Source organism: Aptenodytes forsteri, unplaced genomic scaffold, assembly GCF_000699145.1.
Source record: "Aptenodytes forsteri isolate BGI_AS27 unplaced genomic scaffold, ASM69914v1 Scaffold54, whole genome shotgun sequence".
NCBI classification, from domain to species: Eukaryota; Metazoa; Chordata; class Aves; order Sphenisciformes; family Spheniscidae; genus Aptenodytes; species Aptenodytes forsteri.
In genome coordinates this window covers 13,000,505-13,016,006 of record NW_008796044.1, presented here as the reverse complement: position 1 = coordinate 13,016,006, position 15,502 = coordinate 13,000,505, and the positions used below count along the sequence as shown (strand labels likewise).

General features: G+C 55.9%; 1 protein-coding gene across 1 annotated transcript in view; it reads left to right on the top strand.

Annotated features, from left to right (window-relative positions):
* Positions 1–13,568, top strand: part of SLC6A7 (solute carrier family 6 member 7) — a 14,090-nt gene extending 522 nt beyond the window's left edge. The window contains exons 2-14 of the mRNA XM_009285849.1: positions 5,168–5,348; positions 6,665–6,796; positions 7,368–7,602; positions 8,137–8,275; positions 8,572–8,706; positions 9,358–9,461; positions 10,041–10,165; positions 10,698–10,810; positions 10,893–11,024; positions 11,392–11,491; positions 11,864–11,964; positions 12,173–12,340; positions 13,359–13,568. Of these exons, the coding sequence (XP_009284124.1) occupies positions 5,168–5,348; positions 6,665–6,796; positions 7,368–7,602; positions 8,137–8,275; positions 8,572–8,706; positions 9,358–9,461; positions 10,041–10,165; positions 10,698–10,810; positions 10,893–11,024; positions 11,392–11,491; positions 11,864–11,964; positions 12,173–12,340; positions 13,359–13,568 (1,875 nt within the window). The remainder of the gene's footprint in view (positions 1–5,167; positions 5,349–6,664; positions 6,797–7,367; positions 7,603–8,136; positions 8,276–8,571; positions 8,707–9,357; positions 9,462–10,040; positions 10,166–10,697; positions 10,811–10,892; positions 11,025–11,391; positions 11,492–11,863; positions 11,965–12,172; positions 12,341–13,358) is intronic.
* The last annotated feature ends 1,934 nt before the right edge of the window (positions 13,569–15,502 follow it).

Sequence of the window (15,502 nt, the reverse complement as noted above, 5' to 3'; positions counted from 1 at the left end):
TCGCCAGCCCCGGGAACTGCCCGGTCTCGGGGGGGGGGTGGTGGTGAGGGGTTCCCCTCCTTGCCGGGATGAGCACAGGGAGCTGGGCAGCGGCTTTCCCACTTGCAGCTGGGATTGCCTCCTCCTCCATAGGATTTAAAAGGGTTTGGGTAGTGCTGGACCCTGAACTCCCCTGGTGCCCTTTGGCAGCTGGCAGAGCTAGAAACACTTTTTATATCCTGCTGGAAACCCTTTTTAAACCCAGCTTTCAGGCTTTACTATCCTAGGCTCCCCTTCACTGCTACTTTGCTCTTACCAGGCTCTCTGGGTCCCCATCTCCCCCCGTGTTGGGGACCGAGCCCCTTCTCGTGCCCATCCCGCATGGGGACATGGTGGTGTGGGGTGGCAGAGCCTGGCAGCCACAAGCTCCCTCATGGGGACACACTGCTGCTGCTGGTGGGTGAGCCCTTCCCAGAGCATGCCAGGCAGCAACCCAGTGCTCTGAGCCCCCTGGGCTCTGCCCTCTGCCAAACTGTGCCCCCTAACCACAGGGCAGGGCGACTCCAACCTGTGCCAGCCTTCAGATGAACAAAAACCCAGGAGAGTTTCATCCCTGCCAGGAAATTCCTAGGGTATTGGGACATGATGTAAAAAAGCCAGCAGTGGCCTGGTGAAAGCCGGCAGCTATCTGATGGCCCTGGCAGCCTCAGGGCTGCCTACCTTTCTCCGCTGTTATTTGGAGGCGTCATCTGGCTCTTCCCTCTCCTCCTCTTTTCCACAAATTGCTTTTTCAGATGACTGTGACTGCAAGTTCCATTAAAAGTTGTCTTTGTCCCTTCCAAAGGCTTTCTGAGATACTTGAATTCCTCTGCTGCTGGTGATCCTGTTTAACATTTATTCAGGAATTCATTTAGTCCCACAGCGATCAGCTGGAATGGAAAGCAGATGTCTCCGGAGTTATTTTCCCCATTCCCAGCACTGCTCAGGGCCCTGCTGTCCTTCATTACCCAAAAATACTCTTGCTGAGCTCCAGACGGAGAGCCTGGTGCTCGCAGCCACCTGGCACCTTGGGACCACCGTGTCCGACGCTGGCATCGGGCTTGCCTGGAGCCGACCGTGGCTGATGGAGGAGTTTGCACAGCCCCGGCTGCAGCGCCCACCCCGGGACCCCGACAGCCTCCTCTTCCTCTCATTATGATCCACTTCCCATCAGTGAGCCGGGAGTTTTAAGCCTTCTCACCAGACATGTTTTAGACATATGGAAATTCCTCTTTAACAGAGAAGATCTTTCTCAGGTTCTAAGGATTTCAGGTCAGCTTTTGCGTAATAGTATTTCCAGAAGAGCTGAGTGGATGTTTTTTATTTGTTTGATTATTTGCTTTGGGGGTTATTTGGTAGAAATGGACTAAAGCCCATGGAGGCCAGCGGTGGGAGCCAGGATTTGGGCTGCCCCTCCCTGTACCCGGCCAGGCTGCCGAGCAGCATCCTCCTGCCTGAGCCGCTGCCCTCCTCTGCCTGCCACAAACTGCCTCAAACCTTCCCCGCTCCTTCCCCAGGGTTTTCGGATGAAAGACCATAAGCATTTGCAGCTGTGCATACTCCCTGCGCTCTGGACATCGCTGTAACGAGTTTCCTTCAGCCTCAGCAATCTCCAGCCCCCAAACCCCCTGTGCTGGCTCCAGCACCGCTTGCTCCCTCTCCTGGCATGTGCTGTGATCCCGGGCTGGGGGAAACCGGGTTAGCACAGCCCTTCAAGGGGCTCTTCTGCGCCATAGAGATGCTTTAGTTACTTCACTTTCTAAGTGATATTACATTTGAATTAATTTTTATGCTGGTTTTTTTTTTTTTCTCGAAGAGATTAACAAGCAATTCAAACTAATCTGAAGTGACTCACACTTTACAGACGCTCTGTGCTCGCACACGGCTCGGATCTGCAGGGGAGAAATCTGGCGTCGGGTGGCATTTCTCCCAATCGAAGGCTGCAGTCCACACACAAAACACTGACAAAATAACCCCACAATGCCAGTTTGAATGGAGACAAAAATATGATGAAAAAGTAACTGTAATCTGGCTGTTTTTTCATGGATACAGCTGACTTTTGCACTGGTTTAATTAAATTGGTTTACAGGAAATGATTAGCATAGGGCAATTTCCTTATGGAATCCAGCTCTTATCTTGGCAGAGACTAAAGTGCTTTTTCTTCTCGGTGACCTTTGCTTTGCTGACTTCTTTGGGAGCATCTTCTGGTGAATAATGGAAAGTGGTGCCGTGTTCAAAGAGGACGTGGTTGCCAAGGGAGCTGTTAGTCCTCGTCTGTTTATAACCGCGAGACAGGAGCCCAATTTGAAAGATGGCAGTTGACGGTGGAAAGCACTAGAGCAATATCGTGGCACTAGAACACTTCAGCTGCTGCTGAAAAAGAGAATTCCTGTTATGACAAAGGCTGAAAGGGAGCATTAATCCTAAAAAAAGGGCTGGAATCGAGCCAGTGCGCGAGATTTCCAGCAGCCTTAGGTAGAGAGGTGTGCATCTCTCTGCTATTTGGGACAAAGATGGGCTGAAATCCTTAAATACTGCATTTTGCAATTCATTTTAAGTCAAGCAAATAGGCCAGGTTTTCTCTGATTTCTATGGAAAGGCTATGATTTGGGGCATTTTGGGGCATCACAGTCATGGAGCAGCCTCCATGTGTGTTTTCCAGCAGCATCCCCGGCCCGTGCCTCCCCAACCTGCCCGATGGGGACCGCAATGTCACCGTCCTTGGGGTCTATCTGACTCCTGAGCAGTCTCTGCTTTCTGCCCTGGGGTCCCAACTTGAAACTGCAGAGCTCCAGCTGAAGATATTACTAAGGGGGGCAGTCATCACTGAGACACAGGTGGCAAACTACATCCCGTGGTCTTTGAAAAGGGTGACTGAGATGGGGTCCGGGCCATGTACAGTTTGGAAAAAGTCCAGTTGGTTCCTTTCTTTTCTTTTTGTTGCTTCTGTGTTGATTTCCATGCTACATCTGACGGACGGGCACCTGCATTTCATCAGGTCATGCGGCTCCAGTGGTGCCCTCTTGCAGCTGTTTAGGATTCAGGCAGAGGTGCAGGAATTAGGCGAGAGGATTTAATGATCTCCCAGCATCCCTGCTTGCTGTTTTTCTGTGATGCAAACCTGGAAAACGAGAGCTCCCCAGGCAGCGTGATGGACTGGGAAGCATTTTTTTGGGGGAAGACCAAACTGTGATGGCCCCGTAGCTCCTGTCCCCACCTGGCAGGGACCTTTGTGAATACGGGTTTTAGCAGCTGAAACTTCTGGGAGGGATGCTGCAGAGCAGTCTGTCCATCACCCGCAAACACAGGTTGCTGCGAGTCATGCCCGCTGTGCGCGCTGGGTTAATTAGCAGGCATGGCCACGGTTTGGAGAAGTTGCTAAGCCGGAGAGCTGTGTTAAACAGCTGCAGGAGGGCTGCCAGGTAGCAACGGTTTTATAGCAACAGTATTACATTTGGGTCACATTTTGGCTTTTCAGCCTGTGTTGCTGAAGCTTTTCTTCTGTGACGTTGGCATCAAGCGGGGATGGGCTTTTAACAGTGGGTTTTAGTGTGACGCCATTGCTCGGGTTGTGTGCTTCAGGTTGGCTTTGGGAAGAGTTTGCCCTGGTTCGTCCTGTTTGCACGCCAGGTGGGGATGGGTTCACCTCCGCGTTCGGTGCCTTTGGCTGGAGGAGCAGGGTGCACCCTGCATAGGGTGGGAGCATGCGGCCATCGCCATCGGCAACACAGCTCCTTGTCTCCATGGGAACCGGCAGCAGGAGCATCCTGCGGTCCAGCCGGAGAGGAGAAGGAGGAGGATGAGGAGGAGGAGGAGGTGGCTGCCACTTTCCTCGGGGCTGCGGCAGGGCAGCGCTGGGCTCTGCTCGCCAGCCAGCTCTGATCTCCCCAGGGGATGGAGGTCTGCTGTGGGCTCTGAGCACACGTGCACACTGGTAGCCAGGGGACCCGCACCTCATTCTGGCTGAACATCCCATGGGCTCATTCCCTATGATCCGTGAACTCAGGGACATGGAGATGGCTGCTTTTTCCTTTTGAGAGTCCAGGAGGAAGGGGAGGCTCCCAAATGGGCTCCTTCTGCCCTGGTCCTTGTGCCCTGTCAGCAGGGACCCCAGCATCCTTCTGTCTCTATGCCTCAATACCAGCCAAAGCCAACAAACCCTCAGGCAGGGGCACAGCAACACAGTGGCACAGGGGCAGGATCCTCATCCCACCCCTTCTTGCTGCCCAGTCTTGCCGAGGGGATATCTGTGACGGGACCTCACCCGGCAGCTGCTGGCTGAGGCTTTCAGCTTTGGTGACTGCTGGTGGGATGGGAGCCGGCAGGGATGCCCTCCCCGCTCTCCCAGGGTCAGGAGGTTGGGGAAGCTCAGACAGCCCGAACATCTCATTGCAGACCTGATGTGCGCACACACACAGATGCCAGGGAGCCTTCCTGGCGCATCACCCCAACCTAAATGTATTGCAGGACTCGCACCTCCTTCTTGCAGAGCTGAGGCAGCTCCAGTAAGGAAGAGAATGGGTTATTCCCCTGCCTACTGAAGAGCTGCCTGTGCCTCACTGATCCAGGGCAGATTAGGAAAGCTGGAAGAAGCTTGCTCAGCAGGGACAACTGGGAGCGTGTCACTAAATCCCCACAGTGTAGGCTTTTGGCAGCTGGAAAAACATGAAAAATGCACAGAGCATTTAATGGCAGCCGAGTGCCCGGCACAGCCGGGGCTGAGGGCATCACGCTCCCTGGCATGCTGGCGATGCTTCTTGCCCTGCTGTCCTTGTGCCCATGCCCTGCAGGAGATCAGGAAAGTTTATCATGGCCCCTTGAAAGGATTTCTTGGGAAACTGGGGTTGCAAGATGAGTCCTGGCCTCCCAGGGTGAACCGGGGCCATCCTGCCTTTCCCAGGGGAGCTCTGGCCTTGTGGGATCGCATTTATCCCCTTTCCTCGCAGAGCAGGACGTCGGCTGGGGTGGTGCACAGAGAACTGCCGGGACAGGGTGTCCTCAAGGGACAAGTGTCAATGCTGTGACTCGGGGTCACCAATTCACACCTGAGCTCTTGGCGCTCCTTCCCTCTCTCTCACTCTTCATCCCCTGTTTTTATTCCTTCCTCAACCCCCGGGTGCCCTCTCCCATCCCCTGCTCTCTCGCTCAGCCGGTGACGCCAGAGCTCCTGGTGAGCCCCAGCAGCCAGGACGGGGACCTGGGCTCCGAGTGTCCGGAAGACAGAGGGAACTGGACGGGGCGGCTGGATTTCCTCCTCTCCTGCATCGGATACTGCGTGGGACTCGGGAATGTCTGGAGGTTCCCCTACAGGGCTTACACCAATGGAGGAGGTACTCGGGCATCCTTTGGAGTGGCCACGTCTCCCTCTCGCTGAGCTGGGCTGGTGGGACATGTCTCTGAAGAGATGCCCCTTCCCCTTCTTGGGGCTGGGAAGTAGCGTTTGTTGTTGTGGGGTGAAGCCTCCTCCTGCCCCCCATGCTTGCTGTAGGGCATTAACCTCCTGTACCCATGTGTGGAAGGGACTCAGCAGCCCACCTCTGCACTCACGGCTTTGGAGACATCCCCAGCTCCGTGCTGGACTGAGTACCACCTGAGCATCCCCCTTGGTTTCCAATAGCTTCTTGGTCTGGTGTCCTCTGGGACTCAGCAGGGTCAGCAAATGCTTCCCAAGTATCGAAGGAGGGGAGCGAGCCTTTTGCAATGCAAGAGCCCAGTGTGATGGTCCAAAGTGACCAGCTTGTTCAACTACTCCCAGAGTAACTGCTTGTCACATTGCTGTGGTTTAATGTGACAGCAGCTGGCAACTCAGCACCACACAGCTGCTCGCTCACTCCCCCCGCAGCGGGATGGGGGGAAGAGAATTGGAAAGGTAACAGCGAGAAAATTCGTGGGTTGAGATAAAGACAGTTTAATGGGTAAAGCAAAAGCCGTGCACGCAAGCAAAGCAAAACAAGGAATTCATTCACTACTTCCCATGGGGAGGCAGGTGTTCAGCCATCTCCAGGAAAGCAGGGCTCCATCACACGTAATGGTGACTTGGGAAGACAAACGTCATCACTGCGAATGTCCCCCCCTTCCTCCTTCTTCCCCCAGCTTTATATGCTGAGCATGACGCCATATGGTGTGGAATATCCCTTTGGTCAGTTGGGGTCAGCTGTCCCGGCTGTGTCCCCTCCCAGCTCCTTGTGCACCCCCAGCCTGCTCGCTGGTGGGGGGGGGTGAGAAGCAGAAAAGGCCTTGACTCCGTGTCAGCACTGCTCAGCAGTAACGAAAACATCCCTGTGTTATCAACACTGTTTTCAGCACAAATCCAAAACACAGCCCCATACCAGCTACTATGGAGAAAATTAACTCTATCGCAGCCACAACCAGCACACACATGCAATAATAATTGGAGAATTTCAGGGTGTTTATGAAAGTTTCAAGGAGAAAAAAGAGTCTGTGTGGAAGGGGAAAGCATGGCACCGGGTGAATCCCAGCCCCTTCCTCCTGCACTAATGGTGAGCTGCTGCCCCTTGCTGTCTTCCAGATTTTGGTGTAGGTCCCTCAGGGCCACAGATGTTGAATGAACTTTATTCCTTGTCATAGGTGGCTTTAGGTGTTTGCTCTGTGTTATTTTTTAGGGTGTTTTTCTTGCTTCTTGCAGGAGCTTTCCTGGTTCCTTACTTCATCATGCTGGCCATCTGCGGGATCCCCATCTTCTTCATGGAGCTCTCGCTTGGCCAGTTCTCCAGCCTGGGGCCACTCGCCGTCTGGAAGATAAGCCCTCTCTTTAAAGGTGCGTGAGTGAAGTCCAGAGCCTCTGCAGGGCCTCTGGAAGAGCTGCTTGATGAGGGCATGGACCAGCAGCATCGTCCCATCATCCTCAAAGCTCTTGTTAGAATCAAAGGTTAAATCCTGGGGGAATCCTGGTGGAGCAGGCTGGACTTCTGGGTTAGCTGTTTTAGTAGCTGCAAGATATATATCAGATGTATCAGTCTTCATGATGTCATGATCAGCTCTAGAGATTGTATGAAAATTACTAAGCCAGCTAGTTTACAATATACAGCATCAAAGCTAAGCAATGACTGTTAAAGAAAAAGGTAAGAATAAAGCATTCCAAAAAGGTCAAATCAAGTACTTTTACTCTCAACATTAAGTTGGAGTAAAATCATCTGTATGATGCAATAGATCATCAATTCAGAGAAGGCATGTCCAGAGGGTATAATGGCAATAAGAGGCTTCCCCCACCAGGCGAACCTCTGACTGGTTAAACATTTGGCTGCTGAGATCCAGTGTCTGACCCGGTTTTGGAAGTGCTCCGCTCCAGAGAGATGGCTCACTCCTTCTTTACCCTCTCCTTTCTCCAGGCGTTGGCATGGGCACGATCCTCATCGTCTCCCTGGTGGCCATTTACTACAATATGATCATTGCTTACGTTCTCTTCTACCTCTTTGCATCCCTCACAAGCGACTTGCCCTGGCAGCACTGCGGCAACTGGTGGAACACCGACCTGTGCCTGGACCACCATGTCATCAAGGTGGGGAACACCACCTTCCCCGTCAACATCACCAACACCGTCAGCCCCAGTGAGGAGTACTGGAGGTAAAGAGGTCAGCCTGACCTGGCCGTGGGGACATGGTTGGCATCCAACTGGGGAGAGCGTGGGGATGGGATGAGGGGTGAAGGTGTGTGCTGCACATCTCATGGCATGGTGGACACCCATGGTGGGTGCTGTGGGTGCAGTGATGGGCTCTTGGGGTCAGCTGCAGGTGATATCTCAGTTTAGCCATTGGGATCATGTCCCTGGGATGTGGAAGGTGTCCACGATCTAGCGCTGCTTTCTTGGCCTGGAGATAGGTTAGAATAGAATGCATCCCATGCCTGGACCGGCTGGGAATTTGCTCTCAAGCCGCCAGGCATTCCCTCTGGGCTCTTTAACGCTTGGTGGAGAAATCACACCGACTGCTCCCCTTCCCCGGCAGATAGCTGCCAGCACCTTGTTGCTCTTGTCTCGTTGCTGAGATTTTTGACAAGGTTATTTTTGGCAGCAGAGGCATTGCTAGGTTCAGAGAGAGTCTCGGGAAGATGGCGGGGGGCGCCTGCGGCTGCTCACTTGCGGTTCTCCTTTCACCCTAGCCGGTACGTCCTGCACATCCAAGGGAGCTCTGGGATCGGGGATCCCGGGAGGATACGCTGGAACTTGTGTCTGTGTCTGCTCCTTTCTTGGACTATCGTCTATCTGTGCATCCTAAAGGGAGTCAAATCCTCTGGCAAGGTAAGGGCTGGACAGTCTCTTTCGGGGGGATCTACAGCGATGCTCACCAGTGCCTGCGATTCTCTGCACATCTGGGAAAGTGAGACCCATAAACAGCATCAGCTGGACACAGGCCACTTCGGGGATGGCTTGCACACCCAGACACCAGCAGGGCTGACACCACTGGCCCTGCTGCATCCCAAGGACCCCAGCACCGCAGGGTGATGCGGTGTCCCACCCCGGGGACAGGGCTGGAGGGGAGCGCTCGTGCTGTGGTCTCGCTCCCGGCTCTCCCAGCTGGTTCTGCTCTCCCGCAGGTCGTGTACTTCACCGCCACCTTCCCGTACCTCATCCTGGTGATGCTGCTCATTCGTGGTGTGACCCTGGAGGGGGCCTGGAAGGGGATCCGGTTTTACCTCACGCCCCAGTTTGATCACTTGCTGTCTTCCAAGGTGAGCAGGATCTTGTGCAATTTGTTCAAGACACAAAAATGAACCTTCTCCTGCCACCTCCAGCATACAACAGAGCTGGTTCCCTTACTCAGGTGCTTTTTCTGGCCACCCCCCGGCCCGAAGTCCTCTCTCTTGGTTGCTCCCAGACCAAAAACATTTGCCTTTCAGCAATCTGCCTTTGCTCCACACCTTGTCTATACTGCTCTTCCCACCTGGTCCAGCCCCATGCCTGCGTTTCTGGCTGTCCATGCAGGGGAAGGCGTGTTCATCACCTCCCCTGGGTACCAGGACCATGGGCAGGATTAGTCCAGCCCCTGTGATGGGCTGGGAGGTGGCGATGGGTGCCTGTGGTGGATTTGGCTGTTCTGTTTTTCTTGGCATGCAGAGTGGGGAGTTTCCTTGGCTCAGCAGGCCAGCTCGGCTCTAAAACGCCCTTGTCAACCCTTCCGCTATCCAGCTGTGCCACTACGAGTGGTGAGCGTGTTAGCGAGGAAAGGCAAAGACCTCGCGGGCTTTGCGTGTCTGGAGGGCTGGGGAAGATGTGCTGGGGGCTCTGGGGAAGCATATTTCCAACTCCCTTTTCCTCGGGGGGGGTGGGGGGGGTGGGGTGTCCAAACCCCTGCTCTCCTCAGGCCTGTTTCCTTCCCCCAGGTGTGGATCGAGGCAGCCTTGCAGATTTTCTACTCCCTTGGGGTAGGCTTTGGGGGCCTCCTCACCTTCGCCTCGTACAACACCTTCCATCAGAATATCTACAGGTGGGAGCCAGCTGCTGTCTCTTAAAAATTGTGGGTTGAGGGGAGCCATGAAAACCTCAGCCGGTGAGTTCAAAGTCAGCAGAAGCACGCGGTGCAGCGCACAGTCACCCAGCACTGCTCCTTGCCTAAGCACCTTACAGATACCTGGCAGCTTGCACAGGCTCAAGAGGGACAGAGGGATCTCTGGAAGATTCTCCTAAGTGTCAAGACACAGTGCCTGGCTCAGAAGTTTTGGGCTGCAGGTGCTGAAGGCTGAGGATATTTGAGGCTAGTTATGCATGTTTGTCCTGTCCCCAGCATCCATTGCAGGTCACCAGCAGAGAGGAGAATCTGGCTGTTGGACATTTGGGCTGATCCCCTCCACTGGGGAAAACAAGCTTGGGAGGAACCCCACAAAATGACCCATGTCATTAGATATATGCTCCTTTTGACCCTGGAAAACACATGCCAAGAGAGGCCCTGGAGGAGAATCACACTGGGTCACCTTACTGTGGCACCTGGGGCTGGCAATGCCACCATGCACTGGTGTGGGTTGGGAAGGAGTGGGCATCTTCAGAGCATCTTCTTTCTCCTCTACAGAGACACGTTCATAGTGACCCTGGGCAATGCCATCACCAGCATCCTGGCAGGGTTTGCCATCTTCTCTGTTTTGGGATACATGTCCCAGGAGCTTGGGGTCCCTGTTAACCAGGTGGCAAAAGCAGGTGAGGCCAAATGAAGACCCTTTCTCCTTCACCCTCTGCCTGGGAGCACTGAGGAGCATCCCTTCCAGGATGGAAGGCATCTGAGGGTGTCAGCATGAGGGCTGGAGCTGTATGCTCAGCTGGCCGAGGGGAGGGAAGAGAGGAAACCAGTTCCTGACATGCAAACCTTGAGCAGCACCAAGTGATGTCTAATAAAGGCCTGAGCAAGGAGCAGGCTGGTTCTTCTGCACCTCTGCACCCTCTGCTGCAGGACATCTCCTGCCCATCTTGCAAGAGCGCCGGCAGGTCCCTGCTGTGGTGCTCCTCTCCTCTCCTCTCCTCTCCTCTCCTCTCCTCTCCTCTCCTCTCCTCTCCTCTCCTCTCCTCTCCTCTCCTCTCCTCTCCTCTCCTCTCCTCTCCTCTCCTCTCCTCTCCTCTCCTCTCCTCTCCTCTCCTCTCCTCTCCTCTCCTCTCCTCTCCTCTCCTCTCCTCCATCCCCCCGTGCCCAGCGCTGTCACCCCCTTTTCACTCTGATGTCCTTTGCCTCCCCTAGGTCCTGGCCTGGCTTTTGTGGTGTACCCCCAGGCCATGACAATGCTCCCCCTTTCTCCATTCTGGTCTTTCCTGTTCTTCTTCATGCTGTTAACCTTGGGCCTGGACAGCCAGGTAAGGACAGAGCCCACCAAGCCAGCCATGGTGCCCAGGCAGCCCGGGGGGCTCAGGGGACCCTTTTCTCCTTTGGGTGCAGTTTGCCTTTATGGAGACCATCGTTACGGCAGTGACAGATGAATTTCCCTACTACCTGCGGCCAAAGAAAGCTTCGTTCTCAGCTGTCATCTGCATTGTTCTCTTCCTGATGGGTCTCATCCTCACAACAGAGGTAAGGGTGTGGGGCTGGATGCATCGTGGGGACCAGCTAGGGACTCATTTTAGGGAGAGCTTAGGGCAGGGGCCGAGTTTGCAGAGACACATGTATTCACATCAGCTAACAAGGTGGAAGAGAGAGACGATTGATGAGCCTGGGCTTCCTGGGGATATGTGGTCCAAGGGGAACGACACAGCATTATTCCTGTCCCTGCAACAACCCCAGAAGGAGAGTGATGTCTCCTGAGGGTGCCTGACTGCTGTCTTCCCCAGTGCCCCCAAAGGGCCTAAGGGGACGTGTCCCCAAAAGTGGGAGGATGTGGGTGGGGGTTTATTGGGATGCTGGTCCCGGGGATGCTGGTCACTGTGCTTTGCCTCCACAGGGTGGGATGTACTGGCTGGTCCTACTGGATGACTACAGCGCTGGCTTTGGTGTCATGGTGGTGGTGATCACTACCTGCCTCGTGGTGACACGTGTCTATGGTAAGGGGGTCTGTCCCCACAGGGGCACAGGGAGGAGTGGGCTGTCTGTATCAAGAGAGGGATTTAGAGGGAGCGGTAGGGGAGCCAGCAGCCTCGCGATGGAACATGAAATACCTCTGCTCCAACCTCTTGTTTCTTCTTGGCCATCATTGGATTCACCTCTCCAGAGATACTTGGGGTGCTGAGCATGGTCCCTCAGACAGCACCAGCTGGGCCCCCCTTCTTGCATCTCCCAGCTGGGAGGGGAGACACTTCTTTGCTGTAGAGGATGCAAACCACCGCTTTTGGTCAGTGCAGGGCAACCTGGTACAGGCACCTGGCTCTGAGGGAGGGATCATGGCTTCTGAGTCCCTCTCCCTCTCTCTCCTCCAGGCATGAAGAGGTTCTGCCGAGATATCCACATGATGCTGGGCTTCAAACCAGGGCCCTACTTCAGAGCCTGCTGGATGGTCCTGTCCCCAGCAACAATGATGGTAATTGCTCAGCTTGAGGTGCTGGATGGTGCTGGAGAGCTGCAGTGGTGCCAGCATCCCTGCATGACCTCCCCTTGTAAGAAGTCACTCTGCTGGCGTCACCTGTCCCAGGGACCATTCTGGTTCTGCTGGGAGGTCTCCAGGACTTTTTTGAGCATGAGACCTTCAGAGGGCTCTGGGCTGACCTCGCTTTCTTTCCATCCTGCAGGCTCTGCTGGCCTACAACATCATCAAGTACCAGCCCTCCGAGTACGGCAGCTACCGCTTTCCCGCCTGGGCTGAGGTCTTGGGCATCCTCATGGGAGTCCTCTCCTGCCTGATGATTCCCGTGGGCATGGTGATAGCTGTGCTCCAAGAAGAAGGGACGCTGTGGGAGGTAGGAGGTGTTGGAGCCCGGCATTGCTGGGGAACACCCCAGAAATGTGCAGGGGTGACCACGAACCCCTGCTGAGCCTGTATTCTTCCACAATTTCTGCATCCTTTCTCCTGGAAGTGTGTGTCCCCATCCCTCCTTGCTGCCCATGGGGTGTGAGAGACGGCGTGTCCTAGGGCATTTCCAGCAGTGTCCCCTCCCATGATGTCAGGCAGGCACTGAGTGAGGCATGCTGCTTCCCAAGGGGCAGCCCTGTACGCATCCTCGCCCCCTCCCCCCCCCGCCCCCTGCCAAACAAGCCTGCTACACCTTGCCCTGTGGGGAAGTACATTGTCCTGGCTTGGGGTGGGCATGGGCACATGGGACTTTGCACCCATTTTGCAGGAGCAATGACAGAGCAAGGAAGGCAGCTGCCGGACCCGTGCAGGCAGCCACAGGCAGCACAGATGGGATTCCTCCGCTGATAGGTTTCGCCTAGGAGCAGGTTATGGAGCTGCTGGCTGCTCACAGCCTTCCCAGCCCCGGCTGGGCTTTGCTGCTCTCCCCAGGCTGTTAAAAGCGGAGGCAGCAGAGCTTGCTGCCCTCCCCAGGCAGCAACTCGCCGGCTGGAGCACTTACTGGCTGCAACCTGGCCTGGCACAGCCGTGGGCACAGTGGCATGGCCAGGAACCACCTTGGCGGAGGCTAACCCCTTGCCTGGGTGACTCTAACCCCACACCACAGGGCCATAGCCCTACAATAGCCCCTGGCTCCTGCAAGCCCTCACCACCAGCACCCACAGACCATAATACCTCCCCAGCCCACAGCAGGGCACTTGTACAGAGCTGCCTTCCCAAAAAGCTTCAGGACAATCTTTTGGTCCCATCCCATCCTCACTGGGGGCTCTTCCACTCCCACGGGGCTTGCAGAGCACACCGTCCCCCAGGAGGAGTGGGTGAGCTGCTGGGTGGGGGTGCCGGCCGGGGAGCGGAGGGGGTGCCGGTGCAGGGTGCCTGTGCTCCCTCCGCCTGTCTCCTCGCAGCGAGTCCAGCAAGCCAGCCAGCCCGCCATGGACTGGGGCCCATCGCTGGAGGAGAACCGGACCGGCATGTACGTGGCGAGCCTGGCTGGCAGCCAGTCCCCCAAGCCGCTGATGGTCCACATGCGGAAATACGGGGGCATCACCAGCTACGAGAACACGGCCATCGAGGTGGACCGAGAGATGGAGGAGGAGGAGGAGTCCATGATGTGAGGGGACCCAGCGCCCCATGGGCTGAGGGGGGCTCATCCCCCCAATTTGCACAGGTTGCACTGCGGCACTTCAGGACGGCTTGGGGGGGTCTTTTGGGAGCTGCTGACTCTGCCGGTCTCCTCACCACCACCCTGGCCCCACCAGGACAGAGCTGCTGCTCGCCCCGGTGCCCCCGTGGTGTTTCTGTTCAGTGTGGCAAGCTGTGTGACGAGTTCGTGCATTCGTGTGACGGTGTCTGGTTCAAGTGTCCGGGCTGCCCCGCTCCCACCCTCAGCCCCAGCCCTGCCCTCCCTGCTCAGGGATGCTCGGGCCGCAGGGATGCTCGGGCTGCAGGGATGTTCAGGCTGCAGGAGGTGGGGAGGAGGAGGAGGTCCTCTGCGTTGGTCTGTTCTCTGCTTGTGTGTATTTAACTCCAAAAACCCACAAACACGTGCGAGAAAGGACTGTAATATCCTCCATGCCCTGAGGACAGTGTGTGCCGGTGCGCTCTGCTCACACGGAGGTACTCCAGCAAAACCAGCGCAAATCAGTGTCCTGCTAAAGAAGTCTGACCCAATAAATGAACAGTTAAAAACAATTAGAAGGAAAAAAAAAAGCTTTATAAACAAACCAGCTTGGGCCTTTCCAAGCTTGTAGATCCCCCAGGGACCTCGGTGGGTCAGGGCAGCTCTTCCCCGTGGTGACTGGCAGGGCTGGGGTGAGCTGAAGGAAGGGAAGAGGCTGGGTGACCTGTTCCCCATGTGTGCAGGAGGTCAGGGACAGGTCTCAGCTGGACCCAGTGCCAAAGGAGGACCTGTGTCCATCCCCGAGGGGATTCTGAGGGCTGTCCCTAGCCCTGGGTGCTGCTTTTCCAAGGGAAAAGTGAAGGGCTGGGTTTCAGTGCCTGCGTGTGATTTTGGGGTAGCTCAGCCCGGGGCCCATGTCCCAGAGACCCCATCTGCTGCCGATGCTGCTGGCCTGAGGGGTGCTGGTGGGTGAGCTCCTGGACAGTTTTCCCACCGCTGCCAGTCCCCAGCACCCCGGTGTCGTGTGCGCCTTCTCCCGTGTACCGTCGGCTCATCATTAAAAAGCGATGTGTGACACAACCTCTGCGTTGGTTATTTGGGGAGGGGGTCCTCAACATGCAAGAAGGGCACATCTAGGGGGGCTTTGAGGGATGGGGAGCACACTCCCCCTGGGCTTTGTCCTGCAAATCTCTGTCCTGGTCAGGTTAAAGCCAAAAACCCAGGATAAACAGAAAAATTAGGGTTTATGTCTGGATTATGCATGTGGCCCTGGTGCACTGGGCTATTAACCCCATGGGCCACGCAGCCCTGGGTCCAGCACCATGGGCTGAGCCTCCAGGGTGAATCCTGGCATGAGGCTAAGGTTTTCCTTAACGACCTTTCCCTGCGGTGGAGGAGATTTAATTATTGCCTTCGCCTTCCGAGAGCATGGGGCCAGCTCTGACACCTTCTCCTCCTGCCTGTTTGCCTCCTCATGCTCGGGGATGCTGACCTCCCTCCCCGACTGGCTCTGCCCTTCCTTTTCCCCGCAGGACCACCGATGGCTTTCCACGTCTTCCTCGCCATACCCCACCGTGGCTGCAGCCTCTGGGGATGATGGGGGTCCCCCAGCCCCAGCTTCTCCAGGCATGTGGGGCTCCAGCAGCACGAATGTGCTGCAAAGCACTTTCAGCCGCTAGCCCCCGGGTTAATCATTAGAGGCCAGCCATAAAAGTGTCGCTGATGGAAAGTTCAGGCCGTGGCGGCTGGGGAGCGGGGAGGGCCTGCCATAAACATTTATGGCCCCAATGAATCCCTCGCTCTAACCTTGACACTATTTACTGAGCAGGAGGCCTCAGGAGGTCACGGTGTTGCCCAGCCATCACTGCGGGTGCTGGCCGGGGAGCCCGGGCTGGGCTGGCCCCAGGAGGGGCACACATGGGGGTCTGC